Source organism: Oryx dammah, unplaced genomic scaffold (assembly GCF_014754425.2).
Source record: "Oryx dammah isolate SB20612 unplaced genomic scaffold, SCBI_Odam_1.1 HiC_scaffold_21, whole genome shotgun sequence".
NCBI classification, from domain to species: domain Eukaryota; kingdom Metazoa; phylum Chordata; class Mammalia; order Artiodactyla; family Bovidae; genus Oryx; species Oryx dammah.
This window is the reverse complement of record NW_024070205.1, coordinates 30,783,668-30,808,140: the sequence shown is the minus strand read 5'-3', so window position 1 is coordinate 30,808,140 and position 24,473 is coordinate 30,783,668. Positions and strand designations below refer to the sequence as shown.

At 56.4% G+C, this 24,473-nt stretch overlaps 1 protein-coding gene across 2 annotated transcripts in view; it reads right to left on the bottom strand.

Annotated features, from left to right (window-relative positions):
• PRDM16 (PR/SET domain 16) overlaps window positions 1–24,473 on the bottom strand; it is a 338,801-nt gene that overhangs the window by 219,555 nt on the left and 94,773 nt on the right. For both annotated transcript variants that reach the window (XM_040264180.1, XM_040264181.1), the window contains exon 2: window positions 13,466–13,800. In XM_040264180.1, the coding sequence (XP_040120114.1) occupies window positions 13,466–13,800 (335 nt within the window). The remainder of the gene's footprint in view (window positions 1–13,465; window positions 13,801–24,473) is intronic.

Genomic DNA, 24,473 nt, shown 5'->3' with positions numbered 1-24,473 from the left:
AAGGGGGATTAAATAAGGAGGTCAATCCTAGACAGACCATCAAAAGTTGGGGATTCTGGTGTCATCTGCGGGCTGTCAGTGGGTCATGGGTTCCTGAGGGAGCCTGTAGGGTCAGGGCCTGGCATGGACTGTACGTCTGTCTGAGTGAAGCAAGTGTGGGTGACGGCAGGGGCCCAGGCCTGAGAGAGCAGCGCAGGGAAACTAGCAATTCCACTGCCCTCGGTCCTGCGATGACCTTTGAGGGCCCGCTGCTCCAACGGGCCTTCCCTCATCTGTCCTCAGGCCTGACTCAGAAGCTCTGGTGATGACCAGTCCGAACCTCGCCAGGGATTGGTCCCCAGGGCTACTGGATGTGCAGGGCAGGCAGCAGAGGCTCTGGAAGCTTAGCTGGTCCAGCGATCTTCAGACAGGCAGGGCCCCGGCTGGGCTGCCCCCAGAATGTCTAAGTCAGTCCCTCTCAATCCGGCACTCATGTTCGCCATTCCCGGACAGGCTTTCAAGTCAGCAGCACATGAGTCATCCCCACCAGAGCAGGCTTTACAGATGAGGGAAGTGCCTCTCCTGCAGTTCTGTGACAGCAGCAGTGGAGTCTGAAGACTTTTATCAAAATGCAAATTGGACCCCTTTTCCATTTCCCTCCTCAAATGAAGGCAACAAGATTCATGCTTCCCAAGCAGCCTGCCCAGAGTCCTCACTCAGGCCCTCATCCCTGATGTCTTCCTTCTCTTCCTCTTATCCTTCCTCCTTCCCTTCCTCCTCTTCCATCCCCCCAACCTCTCATCCATCACTCACTCTCTCCCATCCACCACAGGGTCCGGACTGAAGTCCGTGCCAAATGGCTGCAGGCGGCATCTCCTGGTAGAGTGTTTGGGGCCAGTAAAAGGACAAGATGCTGGAGCCTCTGGGCAGTCATCTCCCAGGGGATTTTCCTCCCAGAGCCACTGGTCAGGCTGGCCCAGGGCAGGACAAGCACTCCAACCTCCACTGCGTCTTCAGGGGAGTCAGCACACTGTCAGGGAGACACGAGCTCATTCTTCAGATCCCAGGGGCAACCTCGTGTCTTCTTAGTGCTGTGCTGTGCTTTGTTGCTCAGTCGTGTCTCACTCTTTGTGACCCCTTGGACTGTAGCCCACCAGGCTCCTCTGCCCATGGAATTCTTCACGCAAGAATACTGAAGTGGGTTGCCATGCCGTCCTCCAGGGGATCGTCCCGACCCAGGAATCAAATCTGAGTCTCCTGCATTACAGGTGGATTCTATACCAACTGAGCTACCAGGGAAGTTCGGTCTCTTCTTAACGTTGAGTCTAAAGTCAAGCTTTCGATAGAGGGCTTCAGTGGGCCCACAGAGACTCCAGCCACATCTAGGGCGACTTTGGCAGGTGAGCTGGGCCCGCCCTCTGCCTTGGCTCAGGTGCTGCCAAGAGTAACTCTTGCTCCTGGGAGGCCCCTGTTCCACTGCTCCTAGGAGGCCCCTGTTCCAGCGCTCCCGGGAGGCCCCTAGTTGTGCAGCTGAGCAACAAAAGGGGACCCCTCAGAACCTGGGCAGTCATCACCGTGGGGTCCCTGCTGCAAAGATAGGGGAAGAGAGAAAGCCGAGGGGGCTCATCTCTAGTTTAGGGGTGTCTGACACCCCAGGACCTACCACCTGTACCAAGGAGTTCCAGAGCTCCGCCTGCACCTGAGGACCTGAACCTCCAGTCTCCCGGGGTGGTGGGGAGAGGGGATATGGGGCTGCAGCCTGGACCCCTACGGGTGCCAGTCACCTCTGAAAACTCAGACTTGAGACTGAAAGAAGGGGCACACGCTCCTTGGGTCCTGGGGTGCTGCACGCACATGAAGCTCATTATGGTCCATCCACGAGCTATTCCCATGTGACCCAAGTTCCAGGAGCCAAGGCAACTGGAACCTTCTAGAAATACTTTCCTGGGAAGGGCTTTTGCCCCAAAGCACTACCCATGTTGACTTGTGATATCTGGCCTGGGAGAGACCTCTCCTCCCAGCTTCCTGCTGAGCTGGCCTGATGCCAAGAGGCTATCTGGGGTCTGTGGGGCAAAGCTGTGAGCCGCTGCAAAGCTCAGAGGCCAGCCTGGAGGCTCCAGAGCTGCAGGCCACTTCATCAGCATCATTGCCACTTATGTCCAGCCTGCCTCAGGCTTGGTCCATAAGGTTTTACTTTGGCCCTGAAAGAGGCCAGGGCAGGGGACATGGCCACCTTGCCCAGGCCTGGCCACTGCAGGCCCCACCTTCTTTGGTGAGCGCCGCCCCTCCCCAGAGCCACGCACAGTTCTGTCCCCATGGACTCCAAGGGGCCTCGGAGAACGAAGCAGCCGGGCGTCCTAATCCCTGTCCACCCCCGCCTGGCAGCGCTCTCCCAGGCCTCCACTGCGCGCCAGGCTGAAAGGAAGGCTGATAAATGAGTCTGGAGGGAAACAAGGCTGCTTCTACTTGTAAAAGGTCATTGCGACTTTGTTCTGGGTGAGGGTTTATCTCCGCCGCCACAGGGACAGACAATGCCTTGGGCCTAAATGGCAGAAATCTTAGCTCCGCTCCTGAAATGGCTGTGCTGATAAGCCAGAATGGACTTGAGAGAGATCTGAATGGGCAAGGAGGGGATGGAGGTATTTCTGAACATGATTGAACAGGGACGACACAATGGGATGTGCAATTAGACTGGGCATTAGCCCAGGAGGCAGGGACGCAGCCTGAAAGCCAGACAAGGCACTTCCTGCGGCCCACTGGGGGCTGGTGATCCCAGCCCTGCGCTGCCTGGCCAGGAAGAGGGGTGTGCAGCTGGGACAGAAGGGCAGGATGCGGCATACGCACACCCTGGGCGCTGCCCGGGAGGCTGGCGCCTCTTTTCAAGCCACTCCCTGGAGACATGGCGTCATGTGTCACAGGCAGCCAGGCACACAGGTGAGCAGCGACCAGTACGCTGACTCCTGAGTGATGACAGGGCATCCTCGACTCAGCATCTCCCCACCCCAAGGAGGAGACACCACCACCTACACCCAATGGCTGACTTGAAATATCACCTTTAGGCCATTTTGCTCTCTGGGCTCTAAACAATATGAAAGCAGGCAGGGGCCACCATGCACCAGAACGCTGACTCGGGCTGTTCCCATGGGGCCTCCTGCTGTGCGCCCAGGCTGACCTCTCACATGCAAAGGGTGTCCTGGCCTGACCCAACCTCCATCAGAGCAAACCCAGCCTCATCTCAGTGTCCTGTGGGCCCAAGAGAGCGGAGGAAGCACCACGCCAGCCCTGGACAGAGCGGGAGAGGACGTCCTGCAGGGGATCTCGGGCGGCCACTGCCCCTCGACGGGCAGGGAGCGGTTGGGCCACCCTGGTTTCTGGCTGAGCCAAAGTGGCCTGTGACATGATGAGAGCACATTCCTAACCTGGAGATGACCAGCCCACAAAAATTCTCACCTCGAGAGAAGCTCTGATAAGCAGGCCTGGCGGGGAGGTCCACACCCCGTCCCATGACCCAGGGAGACCTTTTATGGCCTGCGAGGCCTGGGACGTTCATCTGACCAGCAGGGAGGGAAGGAGTGGATGACAGGCTTGCCAAGGCCGTGCTGGGGGTCCCCGGGGAGCCGCCTGGCCAGTAGCTGCCCGGGCTCAGAGGGGCTGCCCTCCAGCCTGTTATACTCTATGAAAGGCCACTGTTGGGAAAGTACTTGACATAATATTTCCGTGTAAATGAGCGATGCTGCAGATGCCTCAGTCTCAGCAGGTGGATCCCACCACACGCTTCCTGAAGGCAGGGTCAGCCTGGAGAAGGCAGGGCCACAGGCAGCCCAGGCCAAACCTGAGAGCCACCCTGGCTGGGCCGGCAGTGCAGGTGCAGAGAGAGGAGGCCAAGGGCTATGTCTGGACCACTCCCTGCCTTACTGGTCCCCATTCCCATGGAGGAGCTGAGGCCTGGACAGAGTGGTGAGGATAGAGTGCCCACGTGGGCTGGGGGCTACTCTAACTTCTGGGGAGGGGTCAGGGGGCTGCCCAGTCCGTGGTCTCAGCAATGCTATCTGCATGTGCTGCAGTCGAGAGGCAGGGCTGAAGGAAGCTGCCTGAGGGTCCCTTGCCTGGTCTCTTGCTCCTGTGCCAAACTACCCTATGACCCTGCAGGACTCCCTTCCCTCTCTAGGGCTTGGACCTCCCACCTGCTCAGTGAAGGTGAGAAATGATGATGTACCAAGTAATCTCCAGGCATGACCTGGACAGTTCGTGTCTGGGCCCTCCCCCCAACCTTGACCATCACTGCCATGCCCTTGGGAGGGGGATCTTGTCGCTTGTCAGTTTCCAGGGGGCTACCCAACCAAGGAGAGCCATGCTAATGGCTAGCTGTATGGTGGGGGTGGGATCCTTCTGGAGCCCCTTCCCCAGCCTCTGCTGCTGCCCAAAGGTCCTTCTAGAGGACAGTGGGGCAGCCAGGCTGCTCCTGGCTCTGGGGTCCAGTGGTGGTGGGACACACAGGGTGGGTGGGGGGAGTGCAGGTAGATTCAAGTGAAGCCTCTTTCTCTGGGCTTCCACTCATAAATGGAGAACTCCTAGTGCCCCTTCTTCCACTGCTAATTAGAATGCAGATTCCTGGGGACCCCCATCAGGAATTCTAATCCACTAGGTAAGGGTGGGGCTTCCCTGGTAGTTCAGATGGTAAAGAATCTGCCTGAAGTTCAAGAGACCTGGGTTTGATCCCTGGGTCAGGAAGAGCCCCTGGAGAAGGAAATGGCAACCCACTTCAGTATTCTCACCTGGAGAATTCCAGGGACAGAGGAGCCTGGTGGGCTACAGTCCATGGGGCTGCAAAGAGTCAGACACGACTGAGTGACTTAGACACACACACAGGTAAGGGTGGGGCCCGGAACCTGCATTTTGAAGGCTCCTGAAGAATTCTCAACACAATCACTTGAGAACAATAGCTTCACGGGATCCAAGCTTGAGGCAAATGGGTGAAAAAGATTTTCTTTCGAATGGGGGGTGGAATCTGGGTTTTGTGCCTCACAGACTGATCTTCTGGGACGGGGTCCCCACAGTTCCTGCTTGAACTGAACACATCTCCCACCAGCCAGGCTCTTGGCACCCTGGGACCATCTCAGAATCCTGGCTACAGCAAGGCTGAAAGCTGTCTCTGGGATCTGGAGAATTTCACAGTGGGGCACCCAGGGGGTAGGCATTAATGCCTGCCAGTCCCCAGTGCAGTCCATGGGGCTAGGGCATGGGATCTAATCACAGACAGAATGAGAATCGCAAGTCAGAAAGAGCCTGGCATGGCTGGCACGTGCATACAGCAGACACCTAGTGAATGCCAGGGCTTCCCTCTTGTCCACGCTCCTGGCCTGGTCAGCCGCCCCTGCCTCACCAGTCCTGCCCAGCACAGGGACCCAGGTGCCTTTGCCATGATCCCTGAATGTGTGACCCCATTTCCCTTAAGGATAAAAGAGAAAGGAGGGGAAGGTGGGACGAGGAGACAGAGCGCCAGCAGGAAGGGTGAGCCCGGGTCCTGCGCGAAGACGCCATCCCTCCCATCTTCCCTCCTCTCTCTTCTTCTGACAACCTGAGGCTAGTCCACATCTCTGGTTCACAAGCAGACATTCTGGGGTAAGGATGGGCTTGTTGTCACTGGTGTGTATATGTGTGTGTGTGTGCGTGTGTGTGTATGTGTGTGAGAGAGAGAGATGCGGATGGTAAAATACCATTTAAGAAGTTGGTATTCATGGACGTCTCTCGAATATGAAAAGAAAATATTTATTTCCTTTTTCGCTTGTGAATCAGAATGCTCTATTTAAAGAAAGTACCCTCTGCTGGACTGTGGCTGAGTTATTACCCCTTAAGGAAATAAAGAAGAACTACCAGGGAGGTATTCTTAGTCATTCTCTGTCCTTTTTCCGAAAATTCCTTATATACCCGCGCCTCGGAGCTGGGCCGAAGATAGTGCAGGGTTCCATGGCATTCTTGGGCTAAAAACGTCTGGACCTGATGTCATGGTGCTTGGGAGACACGGCAGAGGAGCTGCGCTGGGAGCGGTTCCTGGGGAAACGAGATGGCGCGGGCCTCTGTGTCCCCCACCCCTCTGCCCCAGCGCTGCCAGGCCGCCTCCCACTCGGCCCTGTTCCCACAGGATGGCCCCGTTGTTGAATCCAGGTTCTTATCTGACTGCCCAAGAAGAGGTCCTCAGATCTGTTAACCATCCAGGTGTTGTTTCCACGGGTGTGAACATTCATTGAGCTGTAACTTAAGACTTTGGACGCTTTCTCAACATATGTGATGCCTCCTAAACACATTCAGAAAATCACTATGGAAAGTGAAAAGCCCTGCCATGTTTCTAGGCCTAAAATAAACCCCAGACAGCGCAGAAGCAGAGTCAGTGTCTGGGGTGAATTAGCCGGCCGGGCAGAGGAGGGCAAAGTACAGACAGCCTCCGGGCTCCCGGTCCCTGGGGGGTGGGATGCGCCCGGGAAGGTCCCAGTGTGCATTCTGGTGCTGCGGAGAGAAAGGACAGGCAAGGACAGGGACCAAGAATACCACGCCTTGCGAGTGAGTCCGTTGGACTAGCAGGAGGCTCAGTCTTTGGAGCTGAAACCAGTCCTAGCCTCCTGTGCCAGCCTGGCCACAGTACTTTCCCGCACGGCTGGAATTCCAAGAGTAAACACAATACGATGGTCTAAGAGTGAAATAAAAAGGAGAAAGTTGCACCCCCACCCCTGGCCGTGTCAGCAAGAGCACTGTGACAGCTTTAGGGTGAAGGATGCACAGAAAATGCTGGAGTGTGGTCCTTGCAGGGAATGCGTGTGGAAGAGTGTGGAAGTGTGTGTGTGTGCGTCACAGAGCATGGCCACCTGCACTCGGGCCTCAGGGTGCCTCTGGGACAAGCCAGTCCTTGCAGGAGCATCGCCTGCTGAAGTGTCAGGTTACCCTCAGCGACCCACGGCAAATCGGCCCCTCACCTGGACCCCCCCAGTGGAGATTTCACAGCGGGAGAAGGGTGGTGGTCCTCTCAGAAACATCTGCTCTGTCAGTGCTCCTAGCTGTCCCCTCCTGCAAGGGAGATGCTGCAGGCCTGAAAGGATCCTCCCATCTCTCTTTCCAGACTGGCTTCTCTCACCCGCACGGCACATTCTAAGTTCCTGGGAGTTTTCACAAACCCAGGGAGGATTGTTGGAACTTCTGGTGCAAAAACCAAGACCGTCCCGGACAGACACACATGGCTGGTCCCTTCTTCTGGCCAAAGCCTGGCGTCTCTGGGGGTGGGGTCTGGGCACCTGTATTTCTGATGCTCCAGGGGTTTCAGTATGAGACCCACTGACAGAGATCTCTGCTCTCAGGTCTCAGATGCCATGGAAACACCTGAAGGACAGTCTTGACCTTCAAGTACCAGCTGTCACATTTTTTTCTGCAAACTTGGCGGCCAGCCGTTGTTCAGTCTGGGCTTGCCCCTCCTCCCAGGCTAGGTGAACCTCCTCTCGGAGTCACCTGGAATGCCAGAAGGGGCTGCTGGGCCCAGCTTTCCTCTCTCGCTGCTCTGGGGCTGCAGGTCCATCCACAGGGCTGAAAGTGCCCAGATCCTGAGGCTGCTGACGATTCTGGGGTGCAGAGGAGGTTGTCTATTGGCTGAGCAGCAGCTCCGCTTCCACAGGGGCTGCTGGTGATGAAACATCTGTGTGTCCAGACTCGTTGCTGGCCACTGTTGTTGTTTCTCCTGGAGGATGGACATTTCCTTCCTGAATCCTGGGGAATGGCAGTTCTGGCTGTGGTGGTGCTCATGCCCTTGTCCCTCTGGAGGCCAGACAGGAGCCCACAGCTCCGGGAGGTGAAGGCAGAAGGGGGCAGAGCACCAGGAGGTCAATGCAGGGGGCATGGCGCTGGGAAGCTCATGCTTCTGGGGCCACCAGAGGCATCCAATTCGTCTAGGCTATGAGTCAAGCACACACATTTGTCTCTAGGCAGCCAGGGTTTCTTGTTAGGTCATTACATAGCAGGAACTAGACAGGCTTGAAGCCCATTCCCAGGAGCCTCGGGAACTCTGTCCCAGGGGGAGGTGGGTGCTCCATTGTAGCAAGAGTATTGACTTGATGGCCTGAGGGGCAGGGAGCCTGGGGGTGTTTGTGAGTCCATGCTGGCATCTGTGGCCAGCTCAGGAGGAAAGAGAACAGGGTCCTTGAAGCCAGAGTGTGAGGGTGTAGGTGCAGAAGAAAGAAGAGGAGGCCTGTTCCCCACGGAGATCAGGGGCTCAGGCTGGGGCCACATGGTTGTAGTCTTGGGATGCCCACCTGACCCCCAGCCAGGCTTGGGCAGGTGTCAAGGGCCGGGCACAGAGGCCAGATCCCTAAGAACACCTGCCTCTCTATCTGTCTCAGTGAATGTGGCCTCAGCCCTTAGACCTGAAAAAGCATCCTGGGTCCTCGGATCTCCATATCACATGTTTATGCATGTGTCGTGAGCCTTGGGAAACCCCACCATATTCTGTCCTTGAGATGTTAGAGGCCGAGCTCCCATTGCGTTGACACCCTGAGTCGCAGTGAACAGACACCCCACTGGGCTTCATCGTCTTCCTGCCACTTTGGACCAAAAATAGACCTTTAGCTCCTCCTTAACTTAAGGACACATGGCCCCAGCTTGGAAGAGGAAGCATTATTTTTTCTAAAAATATATATATGTAGGGGGACCAGTGGGCACAAGCAGAGCTCACTTCCTCAACCCCATGCCCTTCTTCAAGGTCAGGGGTTCTGGATCATCACTCAGGCTCACATTCACAACAGTGTCTCAGAATCTAAGCATGCAGAGCTGCGTACCAGCCCTGTCCTGGAACATCCCTACCTGGCATCTCTGGGTGTTCTGGCAGCCCATGGTCCGCAGGGGTGGCCGGCAGGTCCTGCCCTCACCAGAGCTGTCCAGGGGGAGTGGAGACCCCAGAGGCGCCGGCTTGGGGACCAACCATGTGACTGTAGCACTGGAGAGACAGGCAGCCTTTCCCCGGCAACCCTGGAGCTTCCCACAGTCCCTGGGCCAGACACAGACGTTTGTTGATTGAGCAAATGAACATGTGTATTAATATTCAGGAACCACGGCCAAAAGGATGAGGTAATCCACTCGAGTAAATTCTTCAGATAATTGAAACCCCATCAATTCACGTTAACATTTTCCACCAGCTCCTTAAACAGAGGCAGACGTGTTTTTTTTTTTTTTGACAGACATTGCCTGAGTGTCGGTTACAGGCTGGGCAGCGTGCTGGGCACCAGAGAGTCCTCCTTTCTGGGGGAGACAAGCAGAGTGGGGCACTTTCAGTGTGCAAATGGCTCCCGTGCCTCCCCTTGGGGGCCTGTGCGGCCATCCCAACCCAAGCACAGCTGCGGGGCCCCACCTCAGGGCAGGTGGCACCTCCGAGGAGCGGGTTCCACAGCCGGCTCCCTCGGGCCTGCCACTCGCAGCCATCTCTTAATTAGCAAAATAAATAGCACGATGATAAATGTCATGATTTACTCAACAAATGATCAAAATCATTGTTTTTCAGACCCCGGGGCAATAGAATGCAATCACGAGGTGATTTATTCTGGGAGGGTGAGTGGTGGCTGCGTCAGCGGGCAGGCTGTGTCTGGAGGGGAGGGGCTGGGAGTCCCGGGCAGGGGACAGACACCTCCCTTTGAGATGGAGCCTGGGGAGCCATGTTCCATGCACCCCCACGCTCCTGTCTGTGTCCAAGGACACAGCTGCCAGGTCTGGGTGCATGGAGAGCAGAGCTGTACTTTTTCCCCAAAATGAGGAACTCATTTCCGGCCTCCCCCAGAACACCCAGGGTCAGGGTGGGGGGAATGTTTAAAATCATCAAATATTCCTGACGCCAATGTGAAGACGAAGCAGGTGAACAGCAGGAGGATATCCAGCTACGGGGCTAACCCGTGCCTTCCTGTTTCGCTTAAGTAAAATTCCTGCACAAGCCAAGATGCTCCTGCTACCTTGACCCTGAAAGGCGCGAGGTCATCCACGCCGCCCCAGTGGGGACAGAAATGATTTTGTCAGAAGGGTCAAGTCACCAGAAACCTCACCACAGAAAGAAAATGACGTGGGACCCTTGGATTTCAGTTAAGTGAAATGGTCCAGAACAAGAATTCTGTTCTCCCAGTAGAAAGAAAATTGTTTCAGTGAAGTCTCCAGATGACGGTAAGAATCACCCATTTGACCTTGATTTTGAGCCAGTCCCCCGAGGGACACCGGCCCCGTGTCTGCAAGGGGATCTCCCTAGATCCTCCTCCCTTGCTGCACCTCCAGACCAGACCCCGTGGGAGCAACCGTGCTCTGAGCCAGGCTAAGACACAAGCACCACCCACCGCCCCTCGGGATCCAGAACCATCGGGCTCCTTCTCGGAGCTGCTTTGCCATCTTTGCTAGAAGATGGTCTGTCCGTCTTCAGGGACTCAGTGCCATATAAACTGTAGTCACATGGAGTCACACTGACTGACAGAGCTCCAGTACTGCGGTGACACTGAGTAACGACACATCCAAGCTTTAGGACCGGACTGTGGGCCTGCGGGTACTGTCCCTGGGCCCTGCCGCGACAGGCCTCAGTCTGTCTGGAATCCCCAGCCGGGATGCTCAGACGTTGACGCTCTTCTAGTGATCGTCTTTGTTCCCAACCCTGCATGGGGCCGAGTAGATCACAGGCCCAGGGCGGGCATTTGCAGGGTGCAAGGACACAGTCAGCTGCCTCACTTGGGACTCAGGGCTCCTCTGGAGGCCCCTCTGCTGTCCGGAGCCACAGAAGGTCTAGATTCTGGAGCCTGGGTCCTCCACTCCTGGTCTGGGCCCTGTTTGCAGCAGAGTGAAGGTGAGGGCCATGCCTGCCCTTCAAGGGCAGTGAAGCCCACTGACAGACACTGTCACGGGGAGGAGGATGCAGGAACCAAGTGCCACTGCAGTTTCCTGTTTGGGGACGTAAGTGAGGCTATTTGACTTCCACCCAGAGATCCAGGGAGCTAGAAAGAAACCACTTCAACCTCATGATTTATTTCAGGCCAAAGCAGGTTTACCATGGGTTTCAGGATGCCTGATTCTGTTCTTGGGGCTTGACCATGACTATGGCGACACCAACAGCTGCTCATGACTGTGTTGGAGGGAACAGGACAGGAGGCCAGGAAGCCCAGAGATGGCCCCAGCACAGGCGGTCAGGCCTGAACTCGCCAAGGAGACAAGGTTAGGCAAGTCACACAGTGCATCTGGAACATGACATGAGGACGCGGACGCAGAGCAAATACCTGCCAGGGCCGGCAGGAAAGGTGGCAGTCAGGTCTCGGCCCCGGAATCAGTCGCTGCCCAGGGTGGGGCAGGAGGCACCTTGGAGGGGAGCGATCCCGGACGTACACGGAGGACAAATAATATCACAAAGTCAACAGGCACCGGGTAGATAACAGCACGGCCTGTACCAGGCCCGGCACCCAGGGTGGCCGTGATACGGGCCGTTTCTTTAAAATTAGAGCAAACAGAGGCCTGCACCTGAGCCGATGAGAATCAGGTCACTTCAAGGTCATCCATCACGCTACATGCAGGGTTTGTTTACCCTCCACCATCTGAAGCTGTCTCCTAATTCAGTAGTCCAGGCCCTTCTGAGCACATCACACAAACCCCTAAATTCCTCCTGAAAACAGCCAGGTGGGAAGTCCAGGACAGGCCATCCTACAGCCCAAGCCACTGATGGGTCACATCATGTGAACACACTCTTCTCGGCCCAGCGAGGGCCACCCTGTGGATCTCTGAAGAGCTTAAGAGGGCCTCACCTCCCAACTTCTCACTTTGCTCCCTCCCTCCTGTTCTGCAGGTGACCCGACCTTGACAGCCACACACACGGAGTCAGCCACCTGGGAACAGCAGGGGACAGACAGGCCGGTTCACACAGTGCAATTATGGCCTCCACCACTCAGCTGTGGTGAATCCTGGCATGCCTGCTCCTTCATCCATCCGGTCAACCCACTGCCCCTCTAAACCTTCAAAGCCATCCATGGAGCTTGGGCTGTCGGCTGGCACCTGGTAGGGGGCTTCTGCGTCCCCTGATGTCCATACCTCATGTGCTACCACAAACCCGCCTGCAGGAGAATCAGGGCATCCAGCATTTGGGGCGCCCCCATATCCTCCCTTGTGAAGGGAATGGGGGTCTCAGGTCTGCAGTACTACCCCCAGCACACGACTAAACCAGACTCTGTGAGACCCTTTCAGAGGGTTTCAAAAGCTGATGGACCGGACCGGGGGAGATGTTCAAGGGCTGCTGAGGGTCCCCTGAGGGATGTTCAAGGGTCATGCACTGTGCACCTCGAGTCTTCAGGGAATAGTGATGTCCCCAAGAGCAGCCTTCTAGATGGTAAAGACTCGTCAGAGGGCAAAGATGGCCCCTCACTGACCATAGACCCTGAGAGACACACAGCATGGGAACTTTTCCAAAGCCAACGAGCAGTTGGAGGAGTCAGCCCCACCCTGAGCCCCACCACCCTGAACCACTGGCAGGGGACACAGCTGCTGGCCACACAGGGCCCTCTTCCCTCCTTGGATGGCTCTCCCCTTCCTAGCTCTGACCACCATCCAAGCACTTTTGGAAGTGGTGAAACAGCCAGGAGGAATCTGGGTTGGCACTTGCATTTTCCGTCCAGGCAGGGTCCCTGCCCAAAATACCACTGCACACTGGCTCTGTGGGGCCTGCAGAGAGGCCAGGACCAGAGGGGAGTGAGTGTTCGTGGGGCCCTGGTCCTTAGGAGACCACCTTGAAAGCCCCCTGAACTGGGGCCGTGTCCCTCGTGGTCAGAGCAGGATGCCTCCAGAGGAAGAGCCCTTTCATGGCTGTTAACCCCCACCCCCCCACCTAATCAGCCTCCCTCTCCAGGTTACACACAGCCTCCAGGACTGCTGAGCCAGGCCTGGATCATCAGGGAAATCAAAACCACAAGACTCTCCTCTCTGTCCCCGCTAATCTGAGAAGTGGGAGCTCCTCTTAAGGAGCCGGCTGACCCGGGCAGACCAACAGGAAGCCCAGGGTGTGGATGCACCTGCGGCATCTGGAGCAGCGTGACCACCAGACACGTGCTGCTCTGCTGGGAGTTGGGCCCCCATCTGAGCACTTTCCCGGGAGCAGAGACCTTGTTCTGGGAGACTCCCATTGATGCCCAAAGTCCTGCCGAGATGGCAGCCTTAGCACCTAAGATTCAGACGGGAAACTTGAGGGGTTTAAGACATGAGCTCATTAAAGACACATTTCCGGGAAGAGAGCGGGTGCGCTAGACGGGGCCGCCCGGCGTCCACTAGGCCTCTGGTGTTTTTGGAGTCGCGTCATGCAAGCCGCGGGATAAAATAAGCCTGGGAAATTCAGCACTCTCTGCGACCCAGCCTCCCGCCTCAGGCAGCACCATCAACCCGGCTTTATAAATAGATGGACTGCGAGACAAACGGCCGCCATCAATCATGCGCGCGTGGGCGCGGCAGGGCTCACCTCCCATCCGAAGTCCGCCTCGTTCAGCGTGGCCCGGGGTGCCACCATGTATGGGCCAAACCGCTCCCCCACCTCCATCTTCTTCTTGGCCCAGATGCCCAGGCCGGCTCCGGGGATGGAGGACTCACGGAGCTCGAAGCCCGGGGGGATGCGGATGTCCTCAGGGATGTAGACCGGGGCCTCATATGGCGAGCCTTCCTTGGGCGTGGGGAAGGGGGACGGCGGCCCCATGGGGATGGGGGACATGATGCTGTCCTCAGTCTCGTCCTCCGCGCTCTCGCCCGCCAGCAGGTCGGGGTCCGGCCCGTACATGTTATTTACAATGTCGCCGTCACCTGGAGGAGACAACACAGAGTCAGCCTGTGCAGCTCCGCTTCCCGGGCCCCGAGTTTGGGGACCAGCCGGGACAGGGGACAGAAGAGAAACAGGCCAGCCACCCCCCACTGCCTGGGAGGCGCGGCCTCTGCTAGGGGCTCCCAGGGGGAGGTTCCAGCAACACTTGGGGAACAATGTGGGTCAGCAGAGTTCTCCCCAGGCTCCCAAAGCCCCTGGCAATGGCTGAGGACACACTGGCCCATTCTGCATTAGGGCAGGAGGGACGCCCACGCTCCATGGGATGGGGGTAGTGGGGAACGCAGACACTCTGGGAGGCTCCACTCTGGGGGGTTGGTGATGAGGCATTCATTCTGGAACCAGTTTGTGTCTGCAGCCTTGGAATTAGGGAATGGGGCAAGTCCCAAGATCTCGGGGGGACTCAGAACTTGAGCTATGTGAAATTTGGGCTGCTCTGGGAGGGAGGTGGGGTGGGGATGTTCTGGGGCTGGTGAGGGTTCCTAGAAGTCCCCTGACTACTTAATGGGGCAGATTAGGACAGAGGCCTGCTGAGTCATGGACTTGGGAGCCCTGGGGGCTCCCAGATCACGGGACTGAGCAAAAGGGTCTCCAGCTTGTCTGTCCAGTGTGGCTCTTTCTTTGGGGTCCAACCTAAGAGGCAGTTGTCCCCAAAACAGTGCCGCCTAGAAGTTCACCTGAGGGTGGCCCTGAGGCACATGAAGAGTGGGCGTGGCGAGGGGACAAGGCGAGTGAACTGGTCAAACAGCCAGAAAACCAGCTTCACTCCTGGCATCAACCTTAGAGTGGCAAACAGGGAGGCCAGGGGTGAGGATCCCACCAGTGTTTACCCCCAGGCTCCCCAAGGGGAGCAACACATGAGAGGATCAACAAACGTGGTCCAGACACACAACAGGCTGTTCACATTAATATAGATGAAGAAGATCGACCTCACGGGGGCAACGCAGGCGAGCCTCGGGAGTGTCACACCGAGTGAAGGAGGCCGGACACAAAAGACCACGAGTCCTAAGATTCCATTTATGCCAAATGTACGGACAAAAGGCAAACCCATAGAGACAGGACCCGTGATGGTGGGGTGGGGGTGACTGGTTGGTAGGCCTGGAGTCTCCTTTGGGAGATGAAAATGTTTTGGAACCAGACATAGGTGGCGAGCGTGCCCCTGAATTGTACACTTTAAAATGGTCCATTTTCACGTGAGGTGGATCTCACTCGTAAGATTAAAAAACTCCGAGAAGAGAGATAGGAGGAGGGGGCTGCGGGTGAGAGGCGTGGCAGGCTAGCTGCTCCCCTCTCGGAGCCTGATAGCCTCTGATCCGGATGCTTCCGCCCTCCTCTGGGACTTGAAAACCTCAGAAAGGGACCCAAACACTGTGGCCACCCTGGCTCTCGGCTCATGGCCCCCTCCCGGTTCCCTGACATTGGAGGGTGGAAGGGACGTCTCCAGAGAGACAGGAACTTCGAGGTCCTCATGCTGACTCAAACTGATGCATGGGAGAAATAACAAAATGTTTCTTTTCAAAAGAAATCGAAGTCTTAAAAAATGATGGGGATAACATTTATTTAATTTAGCAGCGTTCACAGAAGTAATTATGTTTTAAGTGGCCAACGGTTGCTTTTTAACCGACTTGTAGGATCCTTTCAAAAATGCAACAACAGAACGGCAGCTGGTGCGCACCCATCCCAAGGACCCAAGACTGCTGAGGATTGAAAGACCACCCCCAGCGCTTCCTGGGGTGTGTATGCCAAGGTGAATTGGGAGGAGTTATTAACATGCCACCTTATTATGTGACCTGGTGACTGCACAGAGCTCCAGCAGACTTGGGTGGGATACCCCTCTACCCAGGGTCTGATGCCTTTGCGGCCGGCTGGTGAGGAGCCCAGCACCTCGTGTGAAGGCACTGGACAAAAAGGAGGACCTGTTCCTATCCATGCATGTCCATCTCAGGGCTCTTTTTTGTTTTTCTGGGTGGTTTTTCTTTTTTTCTGTTTGAATTCTACTTCCCCAAACTCCTCACCTACTGGAGGAAAATCAACGCTTGAAGGGCATGTTTAATTTACTGGCCGAGCAAACAGCTTAGTTAGGAGAGAAGGCGGTGTTTCCTGCTGATTAAAGGAAAGCTGTGCATTGCCCGCCTCCCACCCTCTGCGGTCACTGGGGTTAAGTGATTGCCTGGAGCCACCAGGAAAGCCCAGGTCTCGTTCGGCTGCCCCATGGCCGGTGGGGATGGTGGGGAGGCTCTTTTTTTGGACATGGCTGAGAGGAGGTCTAAGGGTGCAGACAAAACACCTGGAGAATAGGAGATGAACTAAACAGCCCCCGAGGCCCCTCAGAAAGCAGAAGGCTGCCCGGACGCTGCTGAAGCCTGTGTAGGACGAGCACAGACTGTCCTCTCCTGAGGTCCCTGAGCAGCAGGGAGGCTGGATGGAAAGGCCCAGAGCCCTGGCCAGGCTGCCCTCAGGACCACCAGCCCCTGGTGGTCGAGGAGCCCCTTGGCCCCGGGCTGGCAGGTATTTCCAGGGAGGGGGTGTCATTGCCCCTGGGCCCTGCCCCCTGCTACCCAGGCCTCTGACCACCGGCACATTCCCAGCCCACGCTCTCTGAAAGGGCCGGAGGCAGTGCCAAGAGCAGGAGCTTTTTACGACCTTGGCATCTAGGCTGGCCGCAGTGTGTTATTCACTCGTCAGGGGACTAAGGTCCTTCACTGGGGTTTTGCGGTTGTTTTAGGCTCAGGGTTCATGACTGAGTCCATCATTCCCAAAATTTCTCCCGGGAGATCAACCCAAATAATAAAAGCAGAAAGGAGAGGAGAGGAGAGCAGAAGGTGGAGGCAGTGACAGGAAGAAGAGGAGAGCCACAGAGGACCCACGGCCACAGCGGTGAAGCCACAGAGCACCTGCCTTGGGGCCAGGTCCCAGCTAGGGAGCCGAGCTCTGGGCAAACTTCACGCTGAAACCCAGTTTGGAGCTCGTCTGCCCCTCTCACCCAGATCCCTGAGGACACTCCTCCCCACCCAGAAGCCCCATCCAAATACCAAGCCAAGCCCAGGATTTCAGGTCTGGAGAAAGGGGAGGCCCCCAGTGAGCAAGATTGTGCCCGACTGGCCAGGGCAGAGGGTCCTTCCTGTACCATCCCCACGGGGCTGATGACCCTATCCTGGCCAAACAAGCAGCATCCCAAGTTGGGGGTGATAAGGGTGAAAAGACCCTCAGCCCGTCCCTGATTCTGTAGCTCCAGGCTGGTCATAACCCGGGAATCAGCAGATTTAAGACTTGACCTGCGGCCAGGGGGAGAATGAGGGGGGCTTCTCTGAGTCAGTATGAGGGGGTGTTTTGTTCTGGTTCCTCCTTCACTGAATGGCAGGGTTTGGAGGAGAAGCCATGAAACCACACAGGGCGCTGGGAGGCTGTGGGCTGCCCCCTGGAGCCGGGAGTGAGAGAGTGTGTGTGTGAGTGCATACATGTGAGCACATGTGAGTGTGCGTGCATATGTGTGACAGCAGTTGCGTGTGTTGAGTGTGTAAAAGGAGGCAATGAATCCTGAGCAGCAGGCCCAGGCCCGAGGCCACCTCACCCAGCGCCATGCCTTTGCATGGTCCTGTGGGTGGAAAGGGCATGGCTGCCTCCGTCCAGAGACCCTGAGAAGAAGGGAGGAGAAAGCCCCTCTGCGGGGGCCCCATCTCCCTCCAGCAAGGGCTGGGAGGTTCTCGGGGTCCCTGCTGCAGCCTGCTGAGAGGCCAGGTGTCACACGTTTCTCAGGAGAGTGGCCGTTGTTAGAAGATGCTTCTTGAAAACCCAGGGGCTCCCTCCAGTGCAGGAGTGAGCTAAGACCCCACCTTTAAGCGGTTCACTGAGGGGTGCAGACTCCTGGAGGTGAGTGGGGACTAAAGGCAATCAATCGATCTACCCCAATCTGGAGTTTCCTGGAGGCTATTTGGGTCACCTTGGACCCTGAAATCTGACAGTGTCCACGTGGTATCTCAGGAGGTGGGGGGAAGCAGGGAGGCCAGTCCTGAACAGCAAATGCCGATCAGGGCCCTGAAACTAGCCTAGCCTATCCTCCTGACCCCCAGGACATGGGGTCACGTCGCTCTCCTCCAGAGCCAAGGAGCATACAGCAGAAGGACCCACACCCCAGCAACATGCTCCCTGCACCCAGGTACTGGGGCCAGAGCTGTCCTGGGGGCACCAGGGCCTGGATCCCAGCTCCCAGCCTGGCAGGCCGCCCCCCAACACTGCCCTGGTCCAGGAGGACCTTCTCATTTGGGTTATGCTCACACCACCCCAGAGCCACCAGAACAGAGGTGCCAGGAAAAAGGGATGGTGTGCTCAGAGAAAGCCATCCGGGCCTGGCTGTGAGATCTGCCCACGGTGGCCAGGCCTCACCCCACAAATGCCACAGAGCTTCCTCCCTTCCAGCACATGCTGTGAGACCCTCCTTTCCTCACCCAGAAGAGAAACACCCTCCACGCAAACAGTAAGTACAGGCAACACTTTGGGGTAAAACTGAAAATGCACCCAGGTCTGGATTTCCTTTCTGGTTCAATTGTGTCTCACCCTCATCTCTTAGAAGTGGGTGCGTGGACATCACAGGAGGGCAGACTGGCTGCAGAGGCTCCAGCGGGGTGCCCTGAGGGCCTGGCTTGTGGAATGAGGCAGCTTGGCTGGTGGGCCCTAGCACCACTCCCCACAGAGCTTGCCCGTCCAGCATTGATCTTGGGGTCAGTGGGTAAAAAGCAAACTGTCTTCAGCCAACTTGATCCTGACCGGGATCAAGAGGCACCACTGCCCCCACACAGGACAGAAGAGATCCTTACACAAGCGGGGAAAGGAGACCCTGAGAACCCCCGTGAGCAAAGCCACCTAGAAAGAGGACTCAGGACACCACTGTTGTGCCGTGCTAGTGGCCAAGCTGGACCCGGAACTCGGTCAGCTCACGGAGCCCTGACGGGGAGGACAGTCCGCAGCAGGCAGACTCCACCCAGGCCCCATGCGGTCACTGCACTGTCAGTTCTCAGCCTTCCCTGCTCCCTGTGGACCTGGGCTGCTTGGCCCTGCCCAGTGGGACAAAGCAGGCCAGGCAGCCACCTGCCTCCTGCTTGCAGCCTGAGGTCCTTCCTGCCCTGTGCCACCAGCCAGTTACCCCACAGACCCCAGCCCAGGAGGCCCTCTGTCACCCCACAGACCCCAGGTCTGGAGGCCCATGGTCACTCCAAACACCCCAGCCCTGGAAGCCCCGCCCCTTCTCAGGCCTCAGAGTCAACAGGGCTGCCTCCTGGGTTCATCCTCAGAGGAGGACCCTGTAGCCTGGCCTGGGTTGGCCCCTCTGCCATGAGCCAGCCACCCTGAAAGTGCCCAGGTCCACAGAGCTGACCCCTTCTGCATGTATATTAGAATAACCACACTCTCCCTGGGCAGCAAGGTGACACATGCTGGGTGGGGGGTGTGATGGCCAGGCCCAGGCTCTCGTGGCTCCCCCAAAGCTCCTGGCACTCCACTCCTCTCTCCAAGAACACATCTGGGGCTGAAGTTAGTTAGCGACTTCCTCCTCAGCCAGGGACACGCCCAGGTCAGGTCAGGCCCACTCATACGCTTTGCAAGGTGCCCCATTCCTGGAGCCCCACCAGGCATAGCACAGACCCTGGGCCGGGAGCTCCAAGCAGTGCTGCACCCCATGACCTCTGAACCAGACAAATCCACAGAGCACCTCTTGGAAGTTTGGGAGTTCTCCCCACCAGCCTGCACACCGGCAAAGACCTAACCTGGGTCCCATGGCACTGGGCACAAGGACATGTGAGGACTGGGTGTCGAAAGTGTTAGCTGCTCAGTTGTGTCCAACTCTTTGTGACCCCATGGACTGACTGTAACTCACCAGGCTTCTCTGTTTACAGGCTTTCTCAGACAAGAATACTGGACGGGTTGCCATTCCTTTCTCCACAGGACTGAACCCTGGTCTCTTGCATTGTGGGCAGATTCTTCACTGTCTGAGCCACTGGGGGACTGGCTGCTGAGGGGCGCTTCCTGTGTTACACAGAGTGAGGTTGAAGGTAAATGAACTGAGCTAGAAACTAACTTCAGGTGTAGCCCCTTGTGTGAAGGCGCCCAGGCACATTTAGGAGACAGTGACAGACCCCAAATGTCACTGGAGATAAGACCATATGCCATGGTGTCCAGTGAGAGGTCAGGACAAGCGTTCCAGGGAGCTCTGCACCCAGAGCTGCCCAAGGGACACAGACCGGCTGGGATGGCCCCCCAGAGTGCTGCTGGAAAGGACAAGTCTGTCTGAAAGGCAAGTCACTGGCAGCGGGGGACACGCCCTCTGAACATCTACACTGCCTGTTGACATCGGGGTACAGAGCAGGGCACCCACTGTGCAAACCTGCAAGTTCCTGACAGGAGCCAGCTGAGCAGGCTGGGCAGGGGGGAAGGTGAGAAGAAAGATGGACACAGCCTGGATTTGGGGGGCTTTCTGCCCTTCTAGCTCAGGGGTCTCAAAGCAGGGTCCCCAGACCAATGGCACTGGCATCCCACCCCAGGCACTTCTACAGCTGCAATTCCTGGGCCCCCCGGAGACCTGCTCAATCTGAACCTGGGGGGCGGGGGCTGGGCCAGCTGAGTGCAAGAACCACTGTGGAGGCAGTGTGTCTGAAGTGTCCGAATAACTAGAGGGCATCTGGGGAGACAGGACTCAGCCCCAGGGGAGCCAGTCTCCTTAAACACTTCAGGAGCTCACCCTGGAGATCTAGACCAGCGCATACCCACATGGCCCATCTCATTCATCCCTGACCCATTTTGTGGTTGTTTACTTGTTAAGTTGTGTCTGACTCTTTGCAACCCCATGGACTGCAGCACTCCAGGTTCCTCTGTCGTACACTATCTCCTGGGTGAGTTTGCTCAAACTCATGTCCATTGAGTCAATTATGCCACCCAACTATCTCATCCTCTGCTGTCCCCCTTCTCCTGCCTTCAATCTTTCCCAGCATCAGGGTCTTTTCCAATGAGTTTGCTCTTTGCATCAGATGGCCAAAGTATTGGAGCTTCCCATTGCAAACAACCAAAACTGTGCCCCTCAGCAGGAGAAGCACGATCATCCCCACATCTCTGTGATCCCGTCCAGACTACACCTGACTGTTTCCATCAGAAGCACTTGAAAGAGGAGAACTCTGTTAAAGCGGCCTATCCTGGCAGAGCTCAGTCCATGTCTGGTCCGTTCTACCCCCATGCTCCCCGCCAGGCAGGGTAGGAAGGTGGGGGTTTGCCAAGGGCTTCCCAAGGACAAAGCGAAAGCCTCCCCTTGCCCGGCCTGCATAGTGGCCTCCAAAGGGTCAAACCCAGACCTGGCCGCTCACTTTTATTAATGAGTTTTTTTGGATAAAAGAGAATATGAGCCTTCCCCCTTTTCCTGGTGTTGCTGGCAGAGACAGGACCCATGCGCTGTCCAGGAAACACTCTGATGTATTTCAGTGAGACCTGGCCAGGCCTCTCAGTTCTTCTCAACAGAAGCCTCCTACACAGAGACCGGCAGACATGGGGCCGTGGACCCGCAAGAAGTGCCCTCCCCAGGATCTGCGTGGGCTTGGGTCTGAAGTCCCTGTCACATCAACCAACAGCAAGGACCCCAGATCACAGCCACTCCCGGGGACAGGCGGGCTGGGGCACAGTCATACCCCACCCCCTCCTAGGCCAGCTTGAGGTCTGAATGTCCAAGTAGCGATCAGTTTCACCAGGCCTATCAAAAGCAGTATTTAAAAGTTGCTGTTCAAAACAAAAAAAAATTTTAACTAAAGTTACTGTTCAGTTCAATTTATAAAAGGAACATGGTGGTTGAGGTGAAGTCGAACGGAGAACAGATCGGAGACGTTGGGAAGCACATCCCTGCTCAGCTGCCCAATTCGAGGACTGTCTTGGGAGGCTGGGAAAGCAATGGGGGACCTCAGGTGGGCTTGGTCCAAATGCTATCTGCTCCTTGGTTCTGCTGGCCTGTGTATGCTGGGTGCTGATGGACCCAAGGGCAGACACACCAGCAACATGATTGCTCTAATTCCTGTGACACTCATCCTCACATCATGGAAGGGAAGCTCAGGAAGCAATGAATTGCTCAAGGCCACATGGCGTATCAGGGCAGAGCTGGGAGCTGATTAGAGCATATCACACAACTCTAGTGTTCCCACTGCAATGAGAAAACACCTTAAAAAGTGTCCAGCCTTTAGTGATAGCCTCCCTTGTGTCCATAAAATGAACAGGTAAATTTATGAGTGGATGGTTGGGTTAGTGGATGGGTAGATAAGCAGATCAATAGATGGATAAATAGAGAATAGATACATAGATGAATGGAGGGGAGAGTGGATGGAAAGATGAGTAAGAAGATGGATAAATGGATAGATGGATGGTGGATGATGTATGATGGTGGTTGGATTGTGGATGGTACAATAGCAGTCAGTGGGTGATGGACAATGTTTGGATGAATGGTGGATCAATGGAAAGGTGGTTGGTGGATGGATGCATTGATAGTGGATGGATGGGTGGATGGTGGATGGATGAATAAATGGATGAATGGATGGATGGATGATAGTAGATGGATGGATGGATGGATGGGTGGATGAGTGGATGGATGAGTGGATGGATGGATGGTGGATGAATGGATGCCTGAATGGATGGGGGCAAGGAGAATATTGAAGACAATTTTAAATGAGATAGGTGGAAGGCTGGAAGGCAGGAACCCTCACACCTCACTCTTGACTCTTCTTCCCTGAGATGAAGCCCCAGTAACAGGAGCTTGAATCTGATTGGTTAATCTGAGATGATACCTGGACTGGCTTGGCCCAGCCCCAACTCTGGGAGGAGAGCCAGGTACCTCTGCTGCTCTTTCACAGCTTCCCTCCTCCACCCATGTAGGGTAGCCTGCCTGGTTCAGCATTCCACAGGTGGGAGGCATGTCTGTGATTCTGGGTTCAGCCATAGCCCACCCCCCTACCAGCCTTCTCACCTCCCACATGTCTTCTTGGAAAAACAAGGTGGGACTTTGGTTCCCATCTTCTGACTTTTTTGACTTCTTGAGCCAAGCAGAGAATGGATGGATGCATGAATGTATGCTGCGCCCCTCAGAGACTCCCAAACCTCCCCTGCCCCAGAGCCTGGAAGTCCCTGTGATCTGTGACTCTCATGATGGCCATCTTAGCCACTGCTGGGGCGGGAGGGAAGGACAGAGGGACATGCACACTCAGATAAGCTGGGTCTAGGGGAGCCACTGGGTAAAGGGATGAAATAGGATGCCTTGATTCCTAGGGAGGAATCCGTGCAGCCACCTCTCTGTCTAGCGCAGCAGGCGAGGGGAAGCCCCGCCATGGTGGGAGGGTACTAGGCTGCAGACCCACTTCCGGAAATGGTTTGCTGGAAAGAGAAAGCTGGCAGTTGACAGGGTCAGTCTTGCTATTGTTCTTGATCTTTTAATCAACAGCAGCCACCACGGAAACCCCTCCCCCAGCCCTGGACCTTGGCTTTTAGGCGAGAACTAGGAGTCCTGACTCCAGGAATGCCCCTGCTTGGCGCCACGGCTATCCAGGGTCCCACTGGCTGCCCGAGCTGCCCAGGATCGTGGCTGCTGTGGGCACTTTGGCTCCTTGCCGCCCCCACTACTCAGCACTGCTGAGCTGAGCCCAGAGCAGAGCACGGCTGTTATTAACATGGCAGATTAATAGCACCCAGAAAAGACATTCCTGCAAACATGCTAAATATTAATAACAGTCATCGTTTATATTCCCAAAGCCACGCCTGGGACACTGCCTGCAGGGACCCGGGGCAATGAGCCCCAGCTGCCAGGCTGATGGAGCCGCATCGTAACTAGGTCCTGGTGAGTCTGGGGTCTCCCTCACCTCTCTGGCCCAGCCCCTCCTGCAAGTACCAGAAGTACGGGAACCTTCCAACAAGGATGCCAGTGTCCCTTTTCCTCTCTCATTCCAGACAAGACGGCAGCCACTTTCCTGGCCACTGTCACACGTGTGCACCTTTTCTGTCTCAAGCCCTGAGTTGGTGGCGGCAGGTCCAGGCCTCTGACTCGGCCGACTGACTGCCCTGTTGGCCCCATGGCCTCCTGTCACCTGATGACAATCGGGATGGCTGGTGCAGCTCCAAGGACGTTACAGCTTGAATTGTATCCCCAAAATATGTTGATGTTCTAACCCCCAGTACCTGTGACCGTGACTGGATTTGGAAATAAAGTCTCTACGGGCATGATCACGTTAAGATGAGGTCATCAGTGTGGCCCTGATCCAATGGCTGGTGTCCTGATAAGAAAAGGAGACAGTCACGCGGAGAGACCCCCAGGGAAGACGGCCACGTGGTGACCGAGGCTCCAGAAGGAAGACAGTAAACCTCTGCTGTTTGAAGCCCTCAGTTGGGGGAGCTTTGTGACAGACACAAAGGAGAGATACAAGGAGCAGGGCTGGAGGGCCTGACCAAGCCATGGAGCATGGCCCAAGGCTGCTATCACACATCACAGGCCCCCAGGAGCCCCTGCCTGCCCCCCCTCTTCTCAGTCTTCCCATAGCACTGAGTAGCAGATCACTGTCTACCCATTCTGCATATGAAGAAACTGATGCTCAGAGGATAAAGGACGAGGTGAGGCCCTTGCCTCGTCCACTGCATGAGTTTCCACTGCTGC